Below are 20,930 nucleotides of genomic sequence, written 5' to 3' on the forward strand. Positions count from 1 at the left end.
AAAGAAATGAAGCGGTAAGATTCATGATCGGACATATCTTGGTAAAATACTCGTTGAATTTGTCAGGGTTACAAGAAAAGAGGAAAACAAAAAGCTGCCCAAAAATTAAGAAATTGTGTGCCTGCAATTTCACGAGGTGAATTTTGTATCTCTAAGATTCTTCTTTTCTTTTTCTTGTTGGTGAAGACAAATTAATTCATCTCTTGCTTGACAAAGGGTAAAGTACCGTTTCAATTTTTTTTATATTATACCTAACAAGAAACGTCTGATTTTCATACCTGTGTTTCTTTTGTTTTATGGGGATGAGATGTTGTTTTCTAATATGATCTTGATTAATTTTTCGATTGAGTTAGGTCCAAGTTTTGTTATCACAAAATATTATAGTTAAATCCATCTCTATTGTTATATTTTTCAATATTGGGCCTTTATATTATTTTATTCACTTTATCTACACCTCCTGATGTCCAATCTTGTCGTGTTAGGTCATTAATTGTTGGAAAGACTAGGTGTAAATGTGTTTTTGTCTCCTTATATTGTCTTAGTCCATTTTCATGATTTAGTTTTTTAGTTTTTTTTGTTAATGAAGTTTTTTATGATTTTGTTTTTGGGGTGAGTTAAGTGTAATGTTGATTATCTTAATATGGTATTAAAGTCACCGTCTCCATAATTGTGTTTTCCGATATTAGGATTTTGTTCATGTTCTGGATGCTCAATCTTGTCGTGCTAGGTCGTGAATTGATGTCCCATATTGGTTGAGGGAAAATGTGTTTATTGTCTCCTTTATGGTTTTAGTCAATTTTCATGATTTAGTTGTTGAGGTTGAATCAGACCTATGGTCCATACGGTATCAGAGTCACCATCTCTATTGTTGTGTTTTTCGATGTTGGGTTTTCATGTTATATTATCGACGCTTTAGATACCTAGTCTTAGCGTGCTAGGTGTTAATTGGTGTCTCCAGATTTGTTGAGGAAATGTGTTTTTGTTTCCTTATAGTTTTCGACTATCCTTTCCTCCTGAGCTACCTTTGTGGCTGAAGTAAACTCAAGGTCTATTTTCACCCAAGCTAGATACGTCTTCAAAAATTCCAGTTCCGAGTGTGTGGGGATTGCTATATATAGTCTTTTCCAATGCCCCATGTAATGTTTAAGTTGCAGTCTTGCTTTTACTGTGTTCTTGATGACTTCGAGTTATTATAATTAACTTACATCCTTGTGGCTTTATTTATGGCCAGATCAAGAGGATTAGACCTTCTCATGTCACACAGAAACCTTAGGTAATGAAGGACAGGTCATTGGAACTCAAAGGGTGGCATAAGCAAGTGAGCAGATTTCTAATTTCTTTATCTTTTTTTCTAGTGTTCGGAACTTCCAAATAACTTCAAAGGGCGGAGTGTTATTTATGGGTTCACATGAATTCAGTAATTTTTATCCATGATATATGTATTAAGTATTGGCAAAATACTATGGTATTTCTAAAGTTCTTGGACAAATAACAACTATGCAAAGATGACAAGTTTCAACTATTAATTGGCTTGTTTTGGAGATCACCGACCCATGTCAACCTCTCAACATTTCGCCACCTTTTCAAATACCTATAAATAACTGAGTTCACTGTAAAATATTTATAGAGATTTACTAGATTATAATAGTGAATGTTATTTATTTATGAGAAAAAATAAGTATAATGAAGTGATGGTTAGGCTCATTCTTCTTATGTTCAAGCGATAAAGACAATATGTTGTTATTGTATATATTAACTTAATGCGATCTTTATAGCCTATACACTTCAAATCTTGAATCAGCTTCTGATAAGTTCTTTTGCAGGTTGTTTGCAAGAAGTCCAAGAAACGTGGAAGGTACTTGTTATTATTATATTTCTTGTCTTGTACTTCTCCTCCTCAATCTGAAACATGATATTAAATTTACTAAAATCTGCTTGTATAATGTTGTTGTAGCTGTAAAAAGAAAATGGCAATGATGCACAATCTTTATGGTCAAATTGATTTGGCTACATCTGCCAAATATCGAGCAGAGGAGGTCCTATCAAGATTGAGCACAAAATATCCAAGCTTTATGAAGCCTATGATCAGATCAAATGTTAGTGGAGGTTTCTGGCTAGTAAGAACCAATCTATCACCCAAATTAAGCAATTTCATATAGTTGACTAAAGTTCAATCCACGTACACCGACAGTGTTAAGAAATTTTACACTACCAGTGTAGTTTATCAGTTCATATTTGTTGTATATAAAAGTTATCCTTTTAGTGTTTTGTTAAACTCATTTGAATATGTTAGTGATTGATTTGCTTCATCTCTTCTTGGGCAGTCTCTTCCAAGGTTATTCTGCCAGCTGCATATGCCACGGCATGATATAACCGTTACTTTGGTAGATGAAAGTCAGGAAGAGTACAAAACAAAATATCTTGCTGAGAGGAATGGACTCAGTGGTGGATGGCGGGGTTTCTCGCTTTCACATGACTTAGTGGAGGGAGATGTTTTAGTTTTTCAGTTATTCAGATTCTGCAAATTGAAGGTCAGAATTCGAAAATCGTCCTTCTAGTAATCTGGTACATGTTGCTCTGCATTAGTTGGATGGTTTGTGAATGAAAAAGGAGTTCAGTGAATTGTGAGTTACTGAATTGGAGCTAAAACATGAATGTTACTGTAAATTGTTCTCCGATATGATTTCGAGACCAACTTTTCCACACGAACTCTGTGAACCAATTTTACAATACGAGGTCGTGTGAAAGATAACTACAGATGACTTCCAATTACGAGTAGAATTAGTAAACTGAAAAATAAAGCAAACCTAGGAGTTCCAAAATATTGCAATTTTTAGGATGTCAGTGTATATGAGTCAAATACTTCTATGTATTTTGTGTTGCTCGTTCATTGCTGTTGACATTGTACAGGTGTATATGGTCAGAGCCAATTATTTGGCTGAAGTTGATGCCGCACTTGTTCTTCTCCATTTAGATGCTCACCATAAACAAATTGATCCTGGTTAGTTTTGTAACCCAGAGAAGATATTTATAGTCCCCTGTATGAATCTGTCCTCTTTTTGCCATTGTTCTTACGTTGATGTGTCGAAGAGCAGTGCACCAAAGGCAGCATAATATAAGTATGAAACAAGTTGGGATCAAGCGTCAAAGACTTTCCTCACAAGAAGGGGATGATTATTCTACAGAAAACATGTTACACAAACATAGTCATTCGAGGAATATGTTCAAGAATCTTGATTTACCTTCAAAAGGTTCAAACTTACTCCCTCTGTTTTCTTTTACTCGTTTCTATTCCAAAAATAGATTTTCACTTTTAGTTGTTACTTATAGCCTATCAAGAAAAACAGTTATTCTTTTCCTATTTAACCCTCAGGCCTCAACATTAAATACTTATTCCCCAAATTATTTTCCAAGACCTAAGACTATACATCAAGCAATATGGACATTGTGATAAAATATTCATATTAATACTTGTTTCTTAAAGACCGTGCAAAGTTCAAAGTAGACAAGCAAAAGGGAACGAGAGAGTACTACATTTTGCTTCAAATGACGTGAAAAAGGACAACTTTCCTCTTGCACTTAACTTCAGGAACTACTAACTAGGCCTGTTTCAATAATTTAGAGGCAGATTGGGCCAAAACCTTTTGCACGCCAATTTTTTGCACCAATGTAACAGATGTAAGACATACGTTTTGCATATAAACATTATCAACCCGTCATTGGTTATATGGCATATTCTCTTCAATTTGTGACTTCTAATGTTAAATAGGTTGCATTTAGTATAACATTGAGTGGGATTCATGTAAACCTTGTTGATTTGCTGCAGGACTGGACTATGAAACTCTTAATATTGTAGATGCTGTAAAAGCCAGCAAACTCAGTGACCCTCCAAATGGTACTTTCTCATCCTGGAACACAAGGCCAACCCAACTTGAGCAGTTAGAGATCAGACCATTTTCGAGTGGGTACTCCATTGAACCAGCTTTAACCCTATCAGGGGCAGAAATGGTATTTAGGCTGTGAACGCGGTTGCTCCTCTTATCCTTGACTTTAACTATAGTGTTGAAGTTGTATACAATGGATTGTAAAATCTTTTTTTACACCAGTGTGATTTTAGTTATAGCATGTCATTGCTTTATTATCCGAATTACAATATTAGGCTTGATAGGAAGAGTTACGTGTTAATGTAAATCAACTTAACCTGATAGCGTAAAATTTTGTTGGTGCATACAACATAAACTTCCCCAGGAGGAGTTTTCACTTTGAAAGTGTATAGTCTTAAGCAAAGTGGCTTGTTCTATTTGGAAAGGTTAATCGTTTATCTCCTTTGTTTTTATATTGAGGGGTAGCTGCCTAGCTGGTGCTAAATTGAACACTAATAAATTTAAGAAAAGAAAAAACTTTTAAGAAATTGACAGAAGTAATCATCCATCAAAGTAATTGGCAATAACGGTATGTTTTTTTGTTGATTTATGCCTGACATACATTCTTTTATTCATAATAGTGTATTTTTTTTTATATTGGACTTGCAAAATCCACTAATGGTGGACAAAAAAAATTACACCATCAGCTCATTTTTAAAAATATTTATTTCTCTCAATTTAATTATTATATTTTCATATTTAAAGATTAATGATTTTTTTAGCTTCTCTTTTTTTTTTTTTTTTAAAACACCTTCTACAAATTTAAGGTTTTTTTTGAATAACATTCAAATATTTTTTATATTATCGACTTTGAGTATTACTTAAATAAATTGGTTTGAGTATTACTTAAATAAATTGGAATACATATGAAGGTATATTGATCAAAGTTTGTTTTCAATTAATTTTTGTATTGTCGATAAAATGAACTAAGAAGAAAAAAGATAGTCTCAAGCAATGGAAGCATCTATCGAAAAACTTCTTCATGTTAGAAAGAAGACTTAATAAGTCATGAGTAATTTTTTTATGAGATCAATTAGTCTAGATTTTTTTAAAAATAAAAAAGTAAAAAGTTACTATTGATGATTGCCTCAAATTGCTTCAATGGTGTTGATGGAGAATGAGGTAAAAATAAGGAAAAATTACTTAAATACACAACACTTCTTTACCTATTCTCAATATTTCCCTACTCTTTTACTAAAATACAAAAATCCCTTATTTTCCCCCAATTCAACTTAACCGGATACTTTATTAGTTTAAGTATCCGCCCGTTATTAATTAAAGTATCCGCGCTGCTATATTATGTATCCGAAAAACACTAAAAAAAGGGATTTTTGGTAATTAATGAAAGAGTAGGGAAAGGAAGTAATTTCTTTCTTATACTATGTCATTTGCCTAATTTTTACTAAAAATAATGAGGACAAGAAAGCACCAAAAAAAAATTCTTATCTTTGGCAACCAAAGAAGAATCATAAACAAACTCCTATCATTAATTTAGAGTTCAAGTTACCATATAATACTTTTTTATTATTATTTAAATATTAATAATAAGTAATATATTAAGAAAAATAAATATTTCTAAAAATCAGCTGATGGTGTAATTTTTTTTGTCTACTCGATGGATATAAGTTAATCCTTTTTTTTTAATCAATTGGCCAAATTTGAAACTTGGCTACAAACTTTTGTCACATACCAACAATAACTTTATGGGTGACTTGATAATTGGTTTGAAATGAGTTATGTAGGTATTAAATTCTCCACAAGTAATGTCATGTTGGGTAAATGGTTAGAAGATAGATTATTCATGTATAAAATTAATACGGTGTTTGGTTTACAATATAGAAATTTGCATAATTAATATATGCATAAGTTATGAGGGATTCTACGTATTATTTTATGTAGGTATTAGATATGGTTAAATTTTTTGTAACTAATACATGCATAAAATAATATATAATATTCACTTATGATTAATCTTTGTATTACTAATACATGTTTAATTCTAACTAGCTACCAAACGACCCTTAAATTCTAAAAATTATTAAGAATATTCAATCGTACCAAACAAACATACTTGTTAATCATGTATATGTAAAGAGATATCATTCATTATCAATTAATTCAATACACTAGTTTTAACCAAACACAAATCAATAAAAAGAGAGGGAAAACGTACATATGAATTAGTTGTGATCATTAAATAGATAGGAGACTTTTTTCTAAGTACAAAACTTTGGGGCGAGTTTTGAATAGTCTCAACTCTCAACGTCATATTTTGGGTCAAAATGAAATCTGAAGTCGTTCTTGGGATTTTAAAATCTTTTGGAAAATAGATAGATTTATAAGTAGACATATTTTTTTTAAAATAATGAAACTTGACTTATAACACACTCAGCAAACGCAAATTTGACAATTATGTATTCCTACACAATTATGTATTCTTCTCATCGTTATCTAATCAGTTAATCGTTTGGTAGAATATATTCGGAAAAATAATGTATCCATTAGCCTTGTGTATTGTTAGTACCTTGTTTGGTACTCTCTTCTAACCTATGTATTAGTTATACACTCTACAGTGTATTAAGGTGTGTATTACTAATACCATGGATATTTAAGCAGTGGCGTACGCAGAATCTTCAGTAAGCGGTGTCGATATTTATACAAAGCAAGTTAAAAATATAACTATCGCATTTATAATAAATTATATCGTTGACTCATTGGTTTAAATTATTTTTAAGCTAAACGAGGTCTTGGGTTCAAGACTACTTAACCACATTTTTTAAATATGAGTAAAATATTTTGCAAAAAAAAACTTTGATAGAGGATTGAACCCACAACCCCAAACACTTAAAACGGACAATTAACCAACACGCCATCAAAATATTACTGTCAAATAGTGTCTTTTTGTTTTAGATAAACCTTTATACATAGTATTAATATATAGTAAAAAATTCCGCCGAAAGGGTGTCAATTGACACCCCTTCGCCTAACGTGAGTCCGCCCCTGTTTCTAGGTATTAACAATGCAATGGTCATAATGCATTAGCTCAATTAAAGACTCAATTGTTCCTCAAATTTCTTTTTACATCTTTTCCATCATAATAGTGTAGGGTATCTTTGTAAATATTTTTTTTTATGCAATGCATGCTATTTTTAATGCATCAAACCAAACAATGCATAAAAATAATCTATGGATAATTAATGGAAGCATAGCTAATACATGCATTTCTAATACAAACATTAATAATACACTCTATTTCACATTATTCTTATACACTATTAAACGACTCATATTCTAAAATGACTAGCTATTTCTTTTTTGCTAGGCTTGTTCCGAAAAACTTGCTATTCATTTACCATTTCATTTTTATGATTTTTAGGCAAACATGAAATATAATTTATACTCTTAAGGGGTCATTTGTAGTTGACTATAGTTATACAAGTATTAATCATATAAAAATTAATTATGAGAAATTTTTGAAATATTAAAATAGTCTCAATGGTGGTATTTTGGGGAAGTTCTGAAATGCTTAAATAGTCTCAACTAGGGGTGAACCAAATTGAATCGAAAATTAAATCAAATCGCAAATCGAGTCACATCGGAAAAAATAATTCGACTAGTAATTTTATTTGACTTGGTTTGATATTGAAAAAAAAATGTGACTATATTTGAGTTGATTTTAACCAAAAAAAAGAAGTCAAACCGAGATTAAACCAATTCGACATTATATATATAATTTTTAAAATTTATTTGATAAATAAAAGTATTTACTTTTATATAATTTATAAATATTTCTAATATTTCTTCATATTTTTTTATCTTTTAACATGTTATTTCAAGTTTGAGACTTAAAATTTTGAATGGTCCAATAAAAGTTATAGTTCATAGATATTAGTATTAGTAATTATAATAAAACTCAAATAAGAAAATCAAATCAACACTAATGCTAACAAAAGAAAATCAATTCAACACTAAGAATGAATAGTGTGAGAAAAGACCCAAAATAGTCCTTCATCTTTGGATTAAGACTCAAAATCATCCTTGAGTTTCATATAGAGCATTAATAGTCCCTCATGTTTGCAATATTGGTGCACTTTTGGTCCTTCTCCAAAATTTTGCCTATTTTTTAACATTGATTTTGTCCATAATTTATGTATGGAGTGTTCAATCGTCATTTTATATATTTAGTAGAAATAATAACTCCACGTGAGAGAATGTGAGAAGAAAAATACTTTATTTTGTTTAGTAGAAATCGTATTGCAGGTAAAGTCGAGAGGTTCATCACGACGATTTCATGTGCCATAGTACAATTTTTTCTTTTCTTACAATGTCATATGTTAAAATATTTTTAGCTTAGCTGCAATAATATTTCTTCTGAACAGAACAAGGTGTTCTTCTTCTCACCTCCTCTCACATAGAATTATTATTTTCTACTAAATATATAAAAAAGACGATTGAGCATTCCTTACATAAAAATTGTGGACAAAATTTAATGTTAAAAAAATATGCAAAAAGTTTAGGGGAGGACCAAAAGTGCACCAATATTGCAAACATGAGGGACTATTAGTGCTCCATGTGAAAACTCAAGGATGATTTTTGAGTCTTAACCCAAAGATGAGGGACTATTTTGGGCATTTTCTCCAATAATGTTGACTATCTGTTCTTAGTTTACATTGATTTAGATAATTAAAAATGCATAACTTAATTTTTATGTTTCTTTAATATTTAGTCATGTAATTAATACTTATTAGACTTATTTTAGCATGATTTAATACTTTTAAATTATGATCATCTTCATTATGAATTATTAATTTGTAATATTTATTTTATGCGATTTCATTATTATTTTTTGTTGAATATTTTAGTGTCATAACTCACCTCATATTTTGTGTTACTCTATTTTCTTAAGAAGCATCTTATATAGTTATATTTTGATAGAACTAAAAACTATTTGAAGCACGAGTTAATTATATATTTGTATGAATATTTTATCAAAAAAATCCAAAAAAACTCAAGGTTGAAAAACTCATATTTTATTAATTTGGTTTATAGATTTGAAAACAACCACAGTCTAAACGTTCATATTTTGGGTCAAAATAAAGTCTTGAGGCTATTTTGGAATTTTAAGATTTGATTTTTAAATTTTTTCGAAAAATAAATAAATTCTATAAATAGACAAATATTTTAAAAAGAATATAATGAAACTCAACTGATATTACAGTTCAACAACAATGTAAAGTTGACCATTATATATTCCTATCTATACAAGATAAAATTTAAAATATCTAATATCATTGTAACATAAATTTCCTCATAAATAATGTATATATTACTAATACCTACATAACTATAGCACCAGTGGCGTACACAGAAATTTTTATAGGCGGTGTGTCACGATCCAGACCATCGTGATTGGCACCCACACAAAGCCTCCGGTGGGAGAACCATTACTACAATCCAAACAAACAAATTTTAAGAAAACTAAGGCATTTAAAGATACAGAAGCAAGTTTAAATGCAGAAATTATATAGAGTTCTCATAAACTCCAAAGGTTTAAACAAATAACTTAACCAAACTAATGCGGAAGTCTTAACCCTTAGAACCTGAAAGTCATTGGACCAAAACTATACTAACGACAAGTCTAAGAACAAGGGGTACAACCTCGAAACTAAACAAACACCTTAAACAAATAGTCTGAGTCTGAAAAGAATGGACTTAAACAAGAGAGATCCATGACAGCTTGAAAGAACTGGCACACCCTTGATTCCGGTCACGACCAATAGTCACTTAGCTGAGGTCTATCAATAGCCACCTGAAGATGCCCTGTACTCAACAAAGAACAAGCAAGTGCAGTATCAGTACACAACCACAGTGTACTGGTAGGATCACGCGGCTATCCCAATAAGTGAAACACATGCAAGTAACCACAACATTATAAAACATGCATATACTAAACATATACAATATTAGTCATCTTTTCAGGATAAATGTACCATCCCACGTTCTCAATAATACACATTGGTTATCAATTTAGAGCAACATACAGTCTTCCAATATCAATCATCATTAGATATCAATATAATCATCACAAGTAGATACACAACACAATTCATTGGTCCTCTTACGGAACCTAATTCAATGGTCCTCTCACGGAACCCAATTCAATGGTCCTCTCATGGAACCCATACCCAAACTGTTAGCATACCGGAACGTGATATCCGATCCAATGTTTATGTCGGAACGTGGCAACCGATCCCATATTTATGACGGAACGTGGCAACCGATCTCATGTTTATGCCAGAATGTGGGAACCGATCCCATGTTTATGCCGGAACGTGGCAACCGACCCATTCAACAAACCACAATCACAATGTATATTCTCACAATCATACAGCAAGAGGTGATTCATGGTATACAATTATTCAATTATCCTCATTTACGATTAGGGTGATCAATAATGCAACATTCACATACATACATGCATTATAATGAGCAATTACAAACATATATCACACCAACATGAAATCACAACCATCACCTACCCAAGCTTGAATCCTGGCCCTAAGGCACTTGAATCTTCCTTTCCGGATTCTTCTCACTTGTTTGTGGTCTAAAAATATACAATTAACGCAAGAATCAACAATCAAAGGTCTAATTATCCGGATTATAACAAACCCAATAACCCTAGACCAAACCCAATAACCTAAGCTTTTTCCCACCATAAATCACAGATCAAAACCCTCCCCCATCGATAATTACCCATTCTATTAGGTTCTACGGATCGAAAAGCGGATTGGGGGAGTGAAAAGCTTACCTTTAGCCTCAAGAATGGTGAAAAACGGTCAAGAACTCCTACCCAAGCTTGAATCCTGGCCCTAAGGCACTTGAATCTTCCTTTCCGGATTCTTCTCACTTGTTTGTGGTCTAAAAATATACAATTAACGCAAGAATCAACAATCAAAGGTCTAATTATCCGGATTATAACAAACCCAATAACCCTAGACCAAACCCAATAACCTAAGCTTTTTCCCACCATAAATCACAGATCAAAACCCTCCCCCATCGATAATTACCCATTCTATTAGGTTCTACGGATCGAAAAGCGGATTGGGGGAGTGAAAAGCTTACCTTTAGCCTCAAGAATGGTGAAAAACTGTCAAGAGTCGCCAGGGGTTCGTTTCTTAGCTCTAAAAATCAAAAAGTGTAGAATAAAGACGTTTTGAGGTTTATTTACGACCTTAAGTCACGTCGGATCCGCCACAACGGTCCTCACCCAGTTACAGCGGCCCCGCCCTGGCGGCAGAAATCCCGCCCCAGTGGCTTGCACGGAACTAGTGAGCTATTTTAATAATTCCAAGACCCTCATTTCACAACACACCTTTAACCAATGATGCTAAAAAAATACCATTCACGCTAAAATCGATTTCAGAAGTTCTACTCACCCGAATTCAATTCTGTAAAGTCGTACAGGTTCCTTTTACGACTTATCTAGCCACTCATGAAATCAAATTCATAAATAAGTCACTCGATTGTTACCAGATTTCCCTACACCTTAACGACTCTGATTTCGTTAAAATCTGAACTAGGTTGGGAAATTCCAAGTTACTACTCCAAAGTTTTCTATCCCCTATTCTTTCACCATTGGCTTTTCTATAACGACGGGAACAGGTTGTTACACGGTGTCACATTTTTATTAAAAAAATATAATATTAGGTCATATTAAAAATTGAATACAATACAAGTAAAGTACAATCCACGTATATATCCCTTAGCTCGATGAATTTTCATTTTTGAAATAGATTCAAATAAACCTCATTAAAAATTAATCTCCCTCCGTATTTTTACTGGTTCATGTTTGACTTGACACACCCCTTATAAAAATAATAAATAGAGGGGTATTTTATTATATCACCCTTATTAATTATAAGATCGGTCAATAAATAGTGTTTAATTGCAAGGGTAAAGTAGACACAAAACGGTCACTTATATCTTAATTATCCAAACTAGACAAGTAAAGTTGGACAATTATTTTTAGTGTATTGAATAAATAATGATGAATGGAGGGAACATTAAACATTTTTAAAAAAAATAAATGGAATATGTAAATATTAGGCACCAAACAATTGAGGTATAAAAATTATGACTGGTTGGTTCAGAATTTTGTTAATTCATACGGTGTGAAAAAATAAAAATAAATAAAGTAAAGGAGTACTGAACACAAGACCTTTTAATAAGCAGTGTCACTTTATTAAGTTTTATCTTTTATTTATATGTATGTATTTAATAATTTTTTGATTATATAGGTATTTAATAATTTTTTCCAATGAAGCCGTGTCATGTGACACCCCTTAGTATAACACAATTCCGCCCTTGTATAGCAAATTTTAAATTTTATCATGTACGAATAAAAATATAGGATAGTCAAATCTATATTGTTGCTAACCTGTGTTATCAGTCAAATTTCTTTTTTTTCCTTTTTTAAACATCTATTTGTTTACAGAATTTGTCTATTTTTCGAAAGATTTTAAAACCCAAATCTTTATATTCTAAAATAGCTACAGATTTAACTTGACCCAAATATGACCATTGGGACTATTTAAATATTTCATTTTTTTCCTAAAATATGACCTTCAACTATTTTAATATATTAAAACTTGACCCTAAATATGACTTGTAGAACTATTTTAATATTTCAAAACTCACCTAAAATTTCAACTTTATAAAAAAAGTCCCCCATATGTTTGTGATCCACAACTAATTCATATTTATTTTTTTATCCCTTTTTATTTGTTTGTGTTTGTTTAAAACATGGGTCTTGAATTGACTAATAATAATACATATATTTTTCTTTAAAAGAACAACTTTGGAAAAAGGGAATAAATCATTCCAAATCTAGTACTCTTCGAATTAATTCCAATTTTGGCTTCAAGGCCTTCCTTACTTCTCCTAATAAATACAGTATCATCTCATTTCTCCACTTCATAAGTTCTTTTCGGTCGAAAAATACCCCAAAAAGTTCTATTTTGTTTTTCCTCGCTTTTTTTCTTTTCTTCTAAAATGAAAAGTCGAGCTCGTTCTCCTTCTAAGGTACTCCATCTCCTACTGCTATAATTTTCATTTCACGGTTTCAAATAAATTGTTTTAATTCTTTTGTCTGTCTTTTTTGTTTGCTTATAATTATTGACCTATGTTTTTTTGTTCTTTCATTTGATGGCTTAACTAGAAAAAGGCGTTGTCAATCAATCAAGGGATGCTCAAGAAAAAGGTTTTGCCTCCCAATAGAACCAACAAGGTGAGAATCATTTTTTACTCCGTGCTTTGATAAATAGTTGACGGTTCTAAAAAGCCTATATAGATGTAAAGGTAAGGTTTGCGTTTGATCCATAAAAAATATTTTTATTTTTATTTTTATGAGGTAAAAGTACGATCTGTGCATGCTCTATCAGAAATAATCTTTTTATATCTATGAGGTAAATACAAGGTTTGTATACGCTTCATCAGGAAAAATCTCTTTATTTTTACGAGGTAAAGATAAGGTCTGCGTATGCTCCATCGGAAACGACCTCTCTATCTTTACATCGTTAAGATAAGGTCTATGTACGCTCCATCAAAAATAACCCCTCTATCTAATGAGATAAAAGTTATATCTACATATGTTATATCCTCTCTAGTCCCCACTGATGGGGTTATACTGAGTATGTTATCGTTTTGACAAACTAGTATTCCTGTACGAAAGTACTTTAAACTAATTCAGATACTTGGCATATACATTTGCAGGTAGAAACTGGAGATAACAAGAAGGTTCAAATGTGGTAAGTGGAGAAATGCAAAAATAAATTATATTAATAAAAAAAAATAGGTGTTAAGATATGAATTTTATACTGTTTGATTTTTTTTAATTGTATTTAAAGTTGAGCGGAAAAAAATATTTTTTGAAATTGAAGTTGTGTTTGGATATGTATTTTATTTGAAAAAATGTTACTCCCTCCATTTTAATTTGACTATGAATAATCAAAATATATTTTTTTTGAAAAAAAAAGGATAAAAGATTTTTATGACCAATTGGCTGTTAATATATCCTGGTATTATTATCTCTTTAAAAATGATTTTTATTCTCGATTTTACCAGCATTGGAAGGAAGGTACAGACAGACAACTCTGTTGATATAAGCTCATCAGCCCAATTGCGAGCGGAAATATTTCAAACAACTTTATCTTCTGAATTTCCAAATTTTCTCAAATGTATGCTCCCTTCCCATGTCACTGGGGGATTTTGGTTGGTAAGTAAATATCTTCTTAATAGAATTAGGAAATATTGAAATTGTTTTTGTTTCTATTTAATCTAGCCTTTCTTATAAATATTTTTATATAACAGAGCTTTCCAAAAAGGTTTTGCATTTCTCATTTGCCAAAACATGATGCCAATGTTGTTTTGGTGGATGAAGATGGAGATGAATTTTCCACCAAGTACCTAATTGGCAAAAGCGGATTGAGTGGGGGGTGGAGAGGTTTCTCCATTGCTCACAATCTAAAAAGTGGATTAAGTGGGGGGTGGAGAGGTTTCTCCATTGCTCACAATCTTGTTGAAAATGACGTTGTTGTCTTCCAATTGATTGAGACTTGCAAATTTAAGGTAACACCTTTTAAATGTTTAAATTCTAATCATTTTGTTAAATCAAGAATTACCTTCGCTTTATTTATCTTAAATGCAATTAGTATAAATGAATTTCCACACAACTATGAATAATCAAAATATATTTTTTTTGAAAAAAAAAGGATAAAAGATTTTTATGACCAATTGGCTGTTAATATATCCTGGTATTATTATCTCTTTAAAAATGATTTTTATTCTCGATTTTACCAGCATTGGAAGGAAGGTACAGACAGACAACTCTGTTGATATAAGCTCATCAGCCCAATTGCGAGCGGAAATATTTCAAACAACTTTATCTTCTGAATTTCCAAATTTTCTCAAATGTATGCTCCCTTCCCATGTCACTGGGGGATTTTGGTTGGTAAGTAAATATCTTCTTAATAGAATTAGGAAATATTGAAATTGTTTTTGTTTCTATTTAATCTAGCCTTTCTTATAAATATTTTTATATAACAGAGCTTTCCAAAAAGGTTTTGCATTTCTCATTTGCCAAAACATGATGCCAATGTTGTTTTGGTGGATGAAGATGGAGATGAATTTTCCACCAAGTACCTAATTGGAAAATGTGGCTTAAGTGGGGGGTGGAGAGGTTTCTCCATTGCTCACAATCTTGTTGAAAATGACGTTGTTGTCTTCCAATTGATTGAGACTTGCAAATTTAAGGTAACACCTTTTAAATGTTTAAATTCTAATCATTTTGTTAAATCAAGAATTACCTTCGCTTTATTTATCTTAAATGCAATTAGTATAAATGAATTTCCACACAACCAAGAGAGATATTATTAGAAACATAGATATTTCTGATAAAGTAGGAATGACCTCCGTTGTGAAGAAGATTAGAGAAGTGAGACTAAGATGGTTCTGACATGTGAAGAGAAAGATGCATAGATGTGTTAGTAAGGAGGTGTGAGAGGTCGACTATGGTAGATTTGAGGAGAGGTAGAATTTAGTAGAAGAAGTATTAGGGTGAGGTAATTAGACATGACCTGACACACCTACAACTTGCGAGGACATCACAAAGTTCGAGGATTAAGGTAGAAAGTTAGTATACAGCAGAGCCTTGTCTAGTTCTCATTATCAGTGTTATTAGTATTACTCTTCTATATATTATTCTTTAATTTTCATTACTTTTTTTCCCTTTGTTTCAATGTCATATTATTTGTTGTTGCTACTCCATTACATCTCTTTACCTTTAAAAGGTAGGGGTAAATTTATGTACCGTCCTCCCCTTACCCCATTTGTGGAATTACATTTGGTATGTTATTGTTGTTGTTGGGCCTAATTATAGTTTTTATTGTTTTAGGTATACATTTTACGAGAAAATTGCTTGTCACATATTGATGTTGCGGTTGTTCTTATGGATTTTATTGTTGAAGCACACAATGGTATGATTATAAACAATATATTTTAATTTCTATCACAATCAAGATGTACATTCTAACTTTCTATTTGCTTATATTATCTCAGAAGATCCAAATGAAAAGATGAATATGTGTGAATCAAATGATGATAAATATTTGGAGCCTCCTAAAGAAAGTTAAGCTCGTCTTGCTTGAAGGAAATGTGAGCTAGGTGAAGCAAAAGAGGAAATGTTGAATCATGAAGAAAAACTTTTGAAAATGAAACATACAATAAAGAATTTGAAATTAAGGGTGTGATAAAGGAAGTTGCAAATTTTGGACTCAATTTCAAGGCACTAGCTGGAAGCAGCTGCTCCATTTTAAAGATTTATTTATTAAAAAAAATGATCCTCATTAATAGTATTAGTGTAGAATTAGCTCATAGCAGGAATGTAACTCTTCCTTAAAATGGTCTTTGCTATTTTTTGTGAGATTATATATTCTGTCATATCTTTTTTTTCCAGTGTAACTGAGTAGCTTTTATATGTAGTAGGAAGATGAACAGTGACTAGTTGACTTTTATTCTTTTTTATTTCTCGACTCAAATTTTTTTCTTCTTGATCGTTGTTCACATATAAAAACAAACTTTTAAAACTTGTGTATTTTATTCTTTGTCCAAATGTATAACAAGTTTGAGTTTTTCTTTTATATGTACCTAGGAGCGTATTTTTAAGTGAAGCAAAAACAGTTTACTTATTTCGATAAATGTCATCTCTTTGAACTTCACTTGTAATAATACATCAAGTTTGTTGTTGGTGTTACATCAAACCATTTGTAAATGTCTTGCCTAGGGGAGAACACCGCATAATCCTAATTATGTCTTTACAACATTGATTCACAACAAGAGATTAACAAACTTTTAACAATTTTTTTAAGAAAATGTGGAAGAAGGTTAGGATTGTTGACGAATGTAAAATAAAAATATTATGCTCGTTTGGATATGATTTCTAACCATGAAAGAATTCACATTTTATGAAAATATTTTTTAAAAATCAACTCTTAAACAATCTTATCAAATTAGAAAATTATAATTCACAAATAAGATAATATAATATTCTAAGACACTACATTAATAAATTATTACATATCTCTATTTTTTTTATAAAAAAATATTTGTGATCACATGTTATTGCAAACTTTCAAAATACATACATTTTTTTATTATAAAGATTAACTAATTAAATAAATCAACTTTCACAAGGTAGGGGCAAGACTATGTACACATTATCCTTTTCGGAACCTACTTGCGGGATTACACTAATTATGTTGTTGTATTCGCTGATTGGAATAACTAGTTATTCTTTAATATATCCTCCTACATCGTACATACGATTTCTTTACAACAAGCTTGATTTTTTTTTCTAAATTTAAAATGATGGATTTTATGTGCAAAATGTATTCTTATGGGTCAAGTTTTACATTTAAAAAAAAATAATCACAAATTGGAATCTTGAAAGCCTTTTTTTGCCTTTTATGGATAAACTATTTTATTAGACATACATCACTACCATATATACTAATTTTACCTCTACTTTCAAACAATTACATATATTACCACTTTTAATATTTTATACCATATATTATTAAAGATACAATCAAATACCACCTCCCTTAAAATTAGGATTGATTAATTATCTTTACATTTAAACTCCAAAATTAACATTTTAATTAAAAACAAATATCTTTATCTCAGGAAATATGAGTTACGTAAAACTCTAACTCTTCCTCTTTCTCCTCCCTTGATCAATAGTCCGTGAAAAGAAACACTCCATTAAAATGGATGTTCTATAGCTTGTCAACCTACACGTCAAACTCTTAGCCTTTGATTTTCTCACTCTTAAACCAATCCCCCACGTACGCATCATTTTTTTCTAGCAAGGGGTGACACCTCTCGCGCACAGAGACAATGAATATCAAATTCGACATTGACGATGGTGTTAGTTACATACTCAACCAAGAAACTTCGCGTCACTTCTCCCGTCGGATCTAGGCGCTATTATTATGTCATGTATTCGAGTGTTGTCATATGTATCTGTCTTGTGTCATGTATCTATATATATATATACTTGTTATGTTATTATAATGTATCTGGTTATTTTCGTATTTATCCGAGATACATGTTTTTGGATATAAGGTATGAAATTAATACTTGATACATCAAATTATATATATAAAAGATGCATGAAATAATATTAGACTATAAATAAAAGAATAATAAATTAAATTAATTAAATATAGATACACTCCTTGATTCCGCCTTACATTCGATTTAGTTAATTTAAATTATCAGAAGTAATTGTTTATATATTTTGAAAATCCTCAATTACTCTTGTAATTAAGGAAATCAGTTACAACCAATTAATTTAAATAAATAAAATATGTAGCTCATTTTAAAATTTTGACAGATACATGCATTTCACAGATGAGTTAATTTCCTAAATGGTCACCCAAGGAATTGCCTTGAAATATCATTTATGTTTCATTTAGGACCAAAATATCACTCAACTATCACTATTTTCCTCCAAATATACTTGACACTTCAAAAGCCTCACTCTCTCCTAGTTGGCATGACATGTCATTAAAGTCATTTTTTTAAATAATAAACTAATTTAATTCATTAAACTCATTAAACTAAAATAATGATCATATTTTTATTTATTTTTAAATATTAGTTTATTAAAAATAAATTTTCATACTTAAAAATCTTTTATCATAATTAAACTTTTTATTCATTTATGCTATGAAGGATAGTTTTTTAAAACTTACCATAATGTCATCAATTTTGAATAATTATAAATAAATATATTCAAAAAACATTGATATATAAATCACTTATGAATGTCAACTTACATCAATGAATCATATATTATATAATGGATCAATAATATTAAAGCTCAATTAACATTCGTGAGTGATTTGTATATCAATATTTTTTTTAATGTATGTGTTTATAAGTATTCTTAATTGATGATATTATTAGTATCTTTTAAAAACATATTCTTCATAACATAAAAGAATAAAAGTTTAATTATGATAAAAGATTCTTAAGTATGAAAATTTATTTTTAATAAACTAATATTTAAAAAAATAAAAATATGATCATTATTTTAGTTAAATGATTTAAACAAATTAAATTAGTTTATTATTAAAAAAAGGAACTTTAATGACATGTCATGCCAACTAGGAGAGAGTGAGATTTTTGAAGTGTCAAGTATATTTGGAGGAAAATAGTGATAGTTGAGTGATATTTTGGTCCTAAATAAAACATAAATGATATTTTAAGGCAATTCTCTAAACTTGGGTGACCATCTAGGGAATTGACTCTTTCACATATTCTGAATCAAGTATCCTAAGCATGAAATATGGTAAAGAAAATAATATTTGAAAGTATCGAGAATTTTAATAATTAGGACCTAACCTAATGAGATTTATGTAGTTTGCACTTTTCTTATTTCTCGGAGAATTTTAAATTTCAAATCATCATTTGAAATTATAATTCTATTCATATTTCATAAATAAATATTATTAATTTTAAATCCATGTCACAATACCTATGATCAAATGTCTGCTCAAGTTTGTCACTTGCCAATTAGTCACCGTCCCTGGTCATGTAAAATAAGTGCCTTATGTATTAAGTTTTAAGTCATCACACTATAAACATGCTAAATTACTTAGAGCTCGCCCATTAAATATGAATTTCTCCAAATCTTGAGAGAAAAATATAAGTATAAATTATTGGCAAAGTAGGTGAAGATTATACGATCAAAATATGTTAAATTAATTATTGGATCAAGATCAAATTTGTTCAAAATTTATTTGGATAAAAATTTGTTGAATCAAGATGGGTCAATAACAAATAATAATTCAATCCGATTAACAAAACCTAGCTTCTCTACTCATTTTATAGTGTATAAATTGAAATTATTAATACATTCGTTTTTTAAAATTATCATCACACCTGTGATTGAATGTAAGCAAATATTATTGCGTGCATAGGCGGAGTTAGGTGGGGTTCAGTCCGTTGAGGCAACTAACTTTTTTGATAAATTATTTGGGTTCAATTGAGGCAACTCAACAAATGAGAGTCATGAAAAATACTGAATGAATTGCCATAAATTATATTATTGGGATTGATTTTATCACCTCTAGTGTCTAGCATATTACTATCATCGATAAAATGTTTTTTGTGCGGACTGTGGAAATAGTAATAGCATGTTTTAAGGAATCTAGAATTTTGGAAACATCTTTAGGAAGCTAGAATTTTTAGCCACGTTTTTAAGAAGTTAGAATTTTATTTATTTTTTTAAATAAAAAGAAAGAGTTAAAAGTACTTATTGTAAAGATTTGAGATATTTGGTCAAGTTTTTTTTTTTAAAAATAAATATTTTCAAATAGTACTAATAAAAATTGACCGTCAAAAATAGCTTTTTCCCCAAAAATATCTTTAGAACTTTGAGTAAATACAAACTACTGCTCTAATATTAATAAAGACAATTTTTTAATTAATTAATTAACTATAACTACTCTTTAAATAACTTCTAATATAAAATTACTGAGAAAATATGAAAAATTTAACTAAACAAGCTATAAATAAAGAGGGAATAAATGGGAAAGTTTTGTAGGAGAAGTAGGGGTAAATAAATACCTCAAGTGGACAAGTGGGAAATTAAATTTTGGACTCAAGAGGCACCATGTTTGACGAAAGCCGTGGACTCAGAAGCAATATATATTTTGTATATTTCAACGGTTAAAAATGATTTATTTTAATTTTTTTTTATCAAATAGCATTTTTTTAAAAAGTATATTGAAGAATTATAATTTATATTTGACTAATTATTTTTGTTAATATTAATAAGTAGATTATATATGTGATCAATCTTTTAAAAGTGTCTTTAGTGTCAAATTATATAAAAAGAAAAAAAAATAGATAAGTATTATGTAGGATATTTATCAGTGA

General features: G+C 30.2%; 1 protein-coding gene across 4 annotated transcripts; it reads left to right on the top strand.

Annotated features, from left to right (window-relative positions):
- On the top strand, positions 1 to 4,287 carry LOC102592894 (B3 domain-containing protein At5g42700-like). 4 transcript variants are annotated; one of them, XM_006346352.2, is made up of 8 exons: positions 1 to 136; positions 1,232 to 1,318; positions 1,824 to 1,855; positions 1,955 to 2,117; positions 2,325 to 2,531; positions 2,911 to 3,001; positions 3,096 to 3,251; positions 3,827 to 4,287. In XM_006346352.2, exons 2-8 carry the CDS (start codon positions 1,277 to 1,279, stop codon positions 4,021 to 4,023), a joined length of 888 nt encoding a protein of 295 aa, XP_006346414.1. In that variant the 5' UTR covers positions 1 to 136; positions 1,232 to 1,276; the 3' UTR covers positions 4,024 to 4,287. The 4 variants fall into 4 exon arrangements, with proteins under 4 accessions (XP_006346414.1, XP_006346415.1, XP_015163758.1 ...); XM_006346353.2 differs by having other exon boundaries at positions 124 to 217; XM_015308272.1 differs by lacking the exon at positions 1 to 136 and adding an exon at positions 623 to 1,136.
- Positions 4,288 to 20,930: the final 16,643 nt, after the last annotated feature.

Source organism: Solanum tuberosum, unplaced genomic scaffold (genome assembly GCF_000226075.1).
Source record: "Solanum tuberosum cultivar DM 1-3 516 R44 unplaced genomic scaffold, SolTub_3.0 scf00073, whole genome shotgun sequence".
NCBI classification, from domain to species: Eukaryota; Viridiplantae; Streptophyta; class Magnoliopsida; order Solanales; family Solanaceae; genus Solanum; species Solanum tuberosum.

What these genes read in the sequence shown, in the direction of transcription:
- LOC102592894 (XM_006346352.2), top strand. Translation starts at nt 1,277, where the DNA reads ATGAAGGACAGGTCATTGGAACTCAAAGGGTGGCATAAGCAA. An exon ending in TTAGTGGAGGTTTCTGGCTA is followed by an intron (nt 2,118 to 2,324) that starts GTAAGAACCAAT and finishes CTTCTTGGGCAG; the next exon opens with TCTCTTCCAAGGTTATTCTG. An exon ending in TCAGATTCTGCAAATTGAAG is followed by an intron (nt 2,532 to 2,910) that starts GTCAGAATTCGA and finishes GACATTGTACAG; the next exon opens with GTGTATATGGTCAGAGCCAA.